This window comes from Chenopodium album, chromosome 7 (genome assembly GCF_948465745.1).
Source record: "Chenopodium album chromosome 7, dcCheAlbu1.1, whole genome shotgun sequence".
Lineage (NCBI taxonomy): Eukaryota > Viridiplantae > Streptophyta > Magnoliopsida > Caryophyllales > Amaranthaceae > Chenopodium > Chenopodium album.
This window is the reverse complement of record NC_137840.1, coordinates 43,659,123-43,667,609: the sequence shown is the minus strand read 5'-3', so window position 1 is coordinate 43,667,609 and position 8,487 is coordinate 43,659,123. Positions and strand designations below refer to the sequence as shown.

The 8,487-nt window shown below is 35.9% G+C and overlaps 1 protein-coding gene across 1 annotated transcript; it reads right to left on the bottom strand.

Annotated features, from left to right (window-relative positions):
- Nucleotides 1–2,896: 2,896 nt before the first annotated feature.
- On the bottom strand, nt 2,897–4,153 carry LOC145640213 (uncharacterized). The gene has a single exon (XM_081691516.1). It carries the CDS (start codon nt 4,151–4,153, stop codon nt 2,897–2,899), a length of 1,257 nt encoding a protein of 418 aa, XP_081547642.1.
- Nucleotides 4,154–8,487: the final 4,334 nt, after the last annotated feature.

Sequence of the window (8,487 nt, the reverse complement as noted above, 5' to 3'; positions counted from 1 at the left end):
GATTTCTGGTTCCTAGCTTTTGAGTTCTGGTTTCTTTTTTGGGGATTATTGTTATTGTTGTTTTGTTTTGGTTGCTCTTTTGGTTCTATTTGTGATGCTGGGTTCTGCTGTTGCTTATGCTGTTGCTTATGCTTTCTTGCTGTTTCTGAATTCCAGTTGCAGTTGCTATTTCTTTTGCTGCTGCTGGCAGGTTTGCTCTGTTATCGGCTCTAGTTGGTGCTGTGGTGCAGCTGCTGTCTGCATCTGTTGCTGTTTGTTGTCTGCTATCTGTTGTCCGCCTACTCTGCTATACTGCTACTGTTCTGCTGCAGTGGCTGTTGCTGGCTGCCCTGCTTGCTGTCTGCTCTTGTTGTGCTGGTCAGCAGGTGTTGCTTTCTGTGCAGCAGCTTATGTTTGATGTTGCTTGCTCTGTTACTCTGGTTTTCTACTGCTGCTGACTTGTTGTACTGCTGCTCCTTGTTGCTGTTGCTTTTGCTGTCCTGTTGACTGTGTTGCTGTTATGGTCAGAGGCTACTAGTGCTGTTGTTCAGATGGTGCAAGGGTATGCTAGTGCTGCTGTTTTGTGTTGTTGTTTTGGCAGTTGGGGCATGGGTTTGGGTCTGCTGCAGCTCTTATTGCTGGCCTTGCTTTTGCTTGTGGATGCCTTATCTTTAATAGGAAATCTTTGTTTAGGTTTTTTGTTGTTTTTGTTGATCAGTTTGCAGGCCTGTCTACTTCTGATTGTTTTTTTGGTGGTTTTTGGGTTGGTGGCCTTGTAGTTTGCTTCTAGTGTTGTTGTCTGGTCCTGGTTTCCCGAACCCTTCCTAGAAGGTGGCTGGAAATCTGAGTCAAGTTTGTTCTAGGCCCTTCAAAGAACCCTTCCTAGAAGGTGGCTAGGATTGGATCTAGAACTGGTTTTTGGGGTTGGCCTGTTTTTCAGGTCTTGTGGTGTTCTGGTGGTGGTTATAACTTAGCTCTTGTAAGTTGTAACTTTCTCTCTTTGGTAATAATATCTTATTTTCCAAAAAAAAAAAAAAAAAAAAAAAACTCTATTTCATTTTATTGTTTTGTTTAATATTCAAGTTTGTTTGATTTGATTTTGATGTTTGATTGTTGATTAGTGTAATTGTTCTTCATATATTGTTAATTCTTGATTTCTTTACTTGTTAGTTGATTAGATAATGATGTTAGAGTAGTTGTTTGCTAGGAATTGGGTGAAACTTGTATGATTGATTGATTGTGCTTAATTTGGGGATTGTGTTGATTAATTGTTGAGATTAAAGAGATTAATGGAAGTTTGCATGTGTGTAATTCGATTAGGCCTTGAGAATTATGCTAGATTGCATTATAGTTTCTAATGATATGGACCATTGATTTAGGAATTGCAATTGTCGATTGAGCTTGATTAGTGATGATCCTAGTTAGAGTCTCTCGTAGTTGGCGCTAGTTTGACCTTTAGGAGATAGCTTGTTGACTCTTTTGATTGAGATTGCCATTAGTCTTCACAACAATTGATTTGCATATTGTTCCCGAGTTGCTATGATTGTCATGATTACATGTTGATCTCCGTTCCTATTTCTTTATTTGTTTGCTTTCTTTGTTTGTTAGTTGTTAGTGTTCTCCTTTTATCTTTGTCTTCGACCTAGCTTAGGCGCATAATTGAGAGCACTTGAACATTATTGTTCCTTTGGGTTCGACCCTTGACTTGCCTCTATACTACTATATATGTTTGTTAAGTGTTTATAAATTTAGTTTGATCGAGAGAGGATTAGTTTCAACGACCTAGTTCCACCCTTTGTCAGAGCAGAGGAGAGAGAAAGAGAAGGAAAGAGGACGAGAGGAGAGGGAAAGAGAAGGAAAGAGGAGGAGAGGTGCGACTGAGAGTGTGTTAGGGTTTGGGGCGATATAAGGGGCAAGTTTTGTTTTTTAATAATAAATGGCACCGTTTCACTTTAAACCAGTAGGACTTATGTTTTTGCCACCGGTTTGAAGTGATTTGGTGCCATTTATCCTGGTTCATTGGGCCGCCTATTTTTGCCATTGGTTTGGACTGAACTGGTGGCAATTAGGGGGTGCCTTTTTTATTTTTTCTACCAGTGTAACCTTCCTACACTTGAGAATTCTTCTTAAAACCCAGGATCTTTTATTAGGGATAGAAGCTTTCCAACAGTCTTTCTTCTTGAAATAATAAATATGTACCCACTTTATCCAAAGAGAGTCAGCTTTGTGAGTAATATCCCACAAAAGCTTAGAAACAGCTGTAATATTACACTCAGGAAGAGAAATAACATTCCAACCCCCACTAACTCTAGGCAAACACACAGAATTCCAAGCAACATGGGATTTCTTAGCAAAAAGAAAGGGGGACATAAGATCACCTTGTCTAAACCCTTTCTTAGAAACAAATAGGGGAGAAGGAATACCATTAATGAGCACAGAAAAGGAAACAGTAGTGATGCAACTCATAATCCACCCAATTAAAAGCCTAGGAAAACCCAACTAAGCTAAACGGTTTCCGAAAAACTAAACTCAATAGAGTCATAGGCTTTCTTCAAATCCACTTTGATCAAGCACCTAGCAGTGATATGCTTGTGAGACTAACTCTTGATCAACTCAGTAGCCAAAAGGATGTTGTCACATATGTGTTTACCAGGAATAAAACCAGCTTGAGCCTATCAACAACTTCCCCTATAGTCCTTGCAATCCTGGCAGTCTGAATATTTGAAATGATTTTAAATAACACTGTACAGCAAGCAATGGGGCTGAAATCCTTAGCAAAAGAAGGATTTTTAATTTTAAGAACCAGAGTAATAGTTGTGCAATTCCAGGCTTTAGACATGACCCCAGTTCTAAAGAACTCTTACGCAGCAGAATAAACATCATTCTTGATAATATGCCAAGATTTGTGAAAAAAGAATTAATTGAAGCCAGCAATACCAGGAGCTTTAGTGGCTTCAATTCCCGTAATAGCTTCATCAATCTCAATCGTATTCACATCAGCAATAAGAATTTGTTGAGCAGACATTGATAGATGTCTTCTATTTCTCAAAGTAACAAGATCAACTTCAGGCAAAAAGCTAGCAGCAGACCCCATCAAGTTCTTGTAAAATCCAACAATTCCATGCTCCACCTCATCAAGTTTCTTCAGCAAAATATTATCAGTAGTGTAAATAGAATCAATTCTATTAACACTCTGTCTATGCTTCATGACAAAAAAGAAAAAATGAGTATGACCATCTCCTAACTTGATCCATTCAATTCTAGATTTTTGCTTATAAATATTCTCTTCAACAGATCTCCAATATTTCACTTGCTGAATACATTTATTCTTAGAAATAATCAAAGTAGGATCAGAACCATCATTAAACTTCACATGCACCTCTTCTAAAGCTGCCTGGGCAGTTTCAATTATAACATCCACATTACTAAAGTGCTTAGAATTCAAATCTTTCATTTTAGCTTTGACACTCTTCAACTTATTACATACTTGACCCATATCAGAACCATAGCAAGGATTATCCCAAGCTTCTTTAACAGAATCATCAAAATCAACATGAGAAGCAATATAATTAAGGAATCTGAAGGGTCTTCCCTTTCCAGGAAGAGAAGTAAAAACATCAAAGAGCATAGGAATATGATCAGACAAAGAAAAAGACAAGTAAATGGCCTCAACATGAGCAAAATGATCAAGCCAATTCTGATTAACCAGGCCCCTATCAATCCTAGTACAAGTTCTAGGCCCCAGATGAGCCTTATTTGACCAAGAGTAAAAGAAACCTTTACTCATAATCTTAAGAAGCTCCATATCATCAATGAACTGTCTAAAATCCCTAATTTCATAGTTAGTGACATCAGTTCCATTCAATCTATCACCAGTATTCAAGACAGAGTTAAAATCCCCAGCACAAAGCCAGGGAATATTAAGAGTCTGCAATCCTCTAACACCAACCAAAAGAGTCTTCGTGTCATGAATAGAATGTAATCCATACACAAAGGTGCAAGGAATTTCTTTCTGAAAATCCTTAGAGCTGATAATACAATGAACATACTGCTCAATAACATCCAGCACCTGTAGAGTAAGTCTATCATTTTTCCATCGTATCCATATTCTACCTATCTGAGAACAAGAGTAGTTGTCAGCCCAAGCCCAGCCTCTACCAAGCTTCCTCTGCATAACCACTTGATTTTTCTTTTTTATTTTTGTTTCAAACAAAGAAACTACATCAACGCTTTGCTTATAAAGTAGTTGTTTTACATCAACCACCTTATTAAGGTCATTAAGATCCCTTATGTTTCATGTAATGACTATCATGATCCCATAGGGGGATTACCATCACCCCCATTAGGAAATAGCCCAAGTGTATCGCCTAAGGCAAAGTTTGAGATTGAATTAGCAATTCCAATAGCAGCATAAGCAAAACCATGAGTTTTATGTCCTCTCCCTACTATTCTCCAGTAATCTGAATCATGTTGATGAGCAGTAGGACCAGGAGTAATAGTAGCAGCACTATGAAGAGAGTTATCATCAGTAGCAGAAGAACCAGCAACAGGAACAGCTACAGGACTGCATGAGCAGGAACAGGGCCATTGTTGGCCTTTGGAACCTAAATCTTGACTGGTTCTTTTGCAAGATGTTTATTAGTAGGTGGTTTCTTAGGTGTTGGTTTAGCTTCATATTTATGAAAAACCCTGTTACACTTTTTGTAAAAAGGAGGAGCCCACTCAAATCTAATTATTTGCTCAATCAACTCACCTGCAAGACTCTCAACCCATATACTAGAAGGAAGAGATTTAGTAGCATCTACCTCAATGAGCAGTCTAGCAAAAGAGACTCTCAGTTGCTTAGATGTGCACTCATCAACACAAATAGGGACCCCAATAACATTCCCTAGCTTGCTAAGAGTTTCTATACCCTATCAATTAAGAGGTAAGTTAGAAAGTTTAACCCATAAAGGAATTGACTTCATCATGAAAATTAAACTTCTTAGACCATGCCTTAACAATAGCAGGTCTACCCATAAATATATGAAGACCAGCATTTAAAACAATATCCTTATCACCAGAATTTTGCAAACTAATTAGAAAATAACCATCATCATGACAATATATACCAAGCTTAAGAGCACTTTTCCAGTTATCATAAATGTACCTGTGTACAGCAACAATGGTAGGATAATATCCCAAAACATAGAAAATGATAGTGTTCTTCCATTTAGCATTTCCCTGCTCCAATTCTGAAGTCTAAAACTGAGCAACAGTCTTGCCGTGTCTGATTACAGGAGCAACAAAGGACAGACTGATACCCTTAGCAATAAGCTTGTCCTAAGGAATTTTATTCCATGGATTTCTATTCTGAGGTTGCTGACCAATCTTAGTCTGTCCGATCACTTGCTTAGGTGTAGGTCTTTTTTTGGGTCATATGGTATGTTATAATTTAAGGTGTTGTTAATGATGGTGAATTTAATTTTTATAGTAGTATTGAAAGGAAAAATGCAGCAGCATGAATGCTTTTGTGGGTGTCATGGTTGTAATTTCATAGGGCTGCATTACTTAGTATTTAGGTGCTTATTGTATATATGAAAGGAATGGTGTCTTTTAAACAAGTGTATTATTTCGATAGAGGGTTCGGAATTATTAGAAAGCTAATTATTTAGTGAGGTCAAGTGATCGGAATGCCTAGTTAGAGGTCGCTTCCGATCAGTAATATTAACGTATAATTAATATTACAGCTTAATCTTGAATGAATCCTTCGGGTAACACCCAAGCAACAGACGATCCGACACGACAAATTAATCGAGAAGGAATTAATGAGTAGCTCGTGTATTATGAACTTAGTTGTCGGAAATCAAGCTAAGAGCGTCAAGACAGAGCGTCGCAAGTTGAGTTAAATTAATATAAAACGAATCAATTAATCAACAATTACCAAAATACCCCTAGCATCGGAATGCCTCAAGAAAATCAAGTGCTAGGGGCAATGGTGCTAGCATGTGCACCGCACTAAGGCTAGAGTGTTGGGTGCGCATGGCCAGAAAGCTGATGGCGCAATGCTAGCAGTACCAGCCCACATTGTGTGTGTCGCTTGATGTATACATGTGCGGGCTAGTGCGAGGCCAGCACGCTACTGCTGGCGTGCCAAGCAAGCAGCAGCCGACAGCGGCCTACTAGCAAGCAAGGCACGCTTACTGAGCGCGCATGCTAGTGACCAACCAAGTAGCCTAGCCTAGGGCCTAGGCGCCAGCAAGGAAACCTTGGCACCCAAAGATGGGCGCGCCACATGGCACTGCATGGTTTGTTCCGGGTGAGTGTGAGAGTGGCGGTTGGGGAAGCTTGGGGAGGAAGGAAATGGTCCCCTCTCCTTGTGGTCCTTACCTACCCTTTCCCTCCATGATTGCAACTTATTGATTAATTATTTGTTTGATATTTTCTTTTATTTTTTATTTAAAAATAAAATGAGAAAATTAATTTTTAACAACTCCGAGTAACAGACCGTTTGGGTTGGGTTGTAGGTGGATACCGTTGGAGGTCTTTGCACTTGCAAGACTTGTCTTTTCAAGTAAGAGCTCTGTAGTGTGAGCGAAGCACACGCTAAGGGTAAGATGTCTTTTCACTCTATCTTGTTATATATGTCTTTTAGTTATATTAATTGTGAGCAGGTCTTAGGGTTGGGTTTTGTTCTGCGGAAAGTCAGACTTTTCAAAATCCAACAAAATCTTTTTAAAGTAAATGAATATGATGAAATTTTCAAGTATGTATTTTCATTTGGTTACATTCACATTTAACATATGCATAATAAAATGAAGGAAAAATGGAAGATGATTACTTAGAAGGACTTATCATTAAAAAGCTGATGAAATTGAATAAATAACACTAACAAAAGTTCATTACATTACCAAATTAACATAACTAACATAGTTCAAATTGTCATAAGGGTTACAGTCAAAATACCAAGAGTAACACCTAAGAAACTTAGCATAATCTTAAAATACTACCATGTTTAATTTTATTAGGAATTACTATGTTTTAGTCAGGAATTAGATAATTTATGTCAAGTATAGGTCTATTTTTGTCAGGAATTACAATATTTTAGTCAGTAATTAAACTTTATTTGAATGTTGTAAGTCTCATAAATTATTATGTTTTAGTTAGGAATTAGATAATTTATGTCAGGTATTGTTTAACTTTTACACTATTTTAGCCTGGATTTGAATAGTTTTTTAGTCAGGTTTAAGATAATATTAGTCAAGAATTAGGTAATATTAGTCAAGGATTGGTATGTGTTAAAATCCTAGTTCCTTTGTCCATTAGATTATTACATAAAGGAATTAGATCATTTTAGCCAGTCCGAAATTTGATTATCTCAATCAAGATTTAGATTTATACAGTCAGGAATTGAATTAGAAATTTTTTTTTTTTAGGAATTACCATGTTTTAGTCAAGAATTAGATAGTTTAAGTTAGGTATAAGTCTATTTTTGTCGAGAATTACAATATTTTAGTCAGTAATTAAACTTCTTTTTTTTAAGTTAAAAGTCTCGGGAATGAGCATATTTTAGTCAAGAATTAGATAATTTATGTCAGGTTTTGTTCAATTTTTGTCAGCCATTACAATATTTTAGTTAGGAATTTAAGAGTTTTTAGTCAAGTTTAAGATAATATTAGTCAGAAATTGGTATGTTTGAGTCAGGTTTTAGATTGTTTTAGTCAGGTATTGCATTATTTTTCTTATAAATTAGGTTAATTTAGTCAGGAATTAAATTATTTTTGTCAGAAAGTAGACTATATTAAATTAATTGTCAGCAATTACAACATTATAATTATTATAGAGCATTTAATTATTAGTGTATTATACTACTAATTTTAATAAGTTTCAAACAAACATACCTATTTTATTTACAACATCTTCATCTCTTTCTTCATCATCTCTTCCTTGATTGGTGTTCTCTTCTATAATTACATTATCTGCTGCATTCATCATTAATATTAGTATATTTGAATTTCACATCTTAATATAATCAATAAATTGGAATCAAATTTAAATTAATTATCTGCGATACCTTATACATACTATCTGAAACTAAATTAGGTTTGCATGCAAATTATAATTCGAAATTAAATACGATCTGAAATTAAATTAGCCTTGCATGCAAATTATAAGTTGAAATTAAATCGATCTGAAATTAAATTAGCCTTGCATGAAAATTATAAGTCGAAATTGATTGCATGCTAATTCAAATCGCATGCAAAATTGCATTAATGATTTGCGAAAACTTATAAACTTAAAATTGATTGTACAAATTCAATGCGATCTGTAATTGAATATGATCTAAAATTAAATACGATTTGAAAATTATGAAACAAATTATACCTTTTTCAGCAGTGATTGACCTCGAAATTGATTCTATAAGTGAATTAGATTCTCCTTCAATTTTGATCGTGTTGTTTGATTTCTCCATTTTGTGATTTGAGTTCTCTTAAATTTGGAGATTCGAATGCTCTGAAATCTATTAAA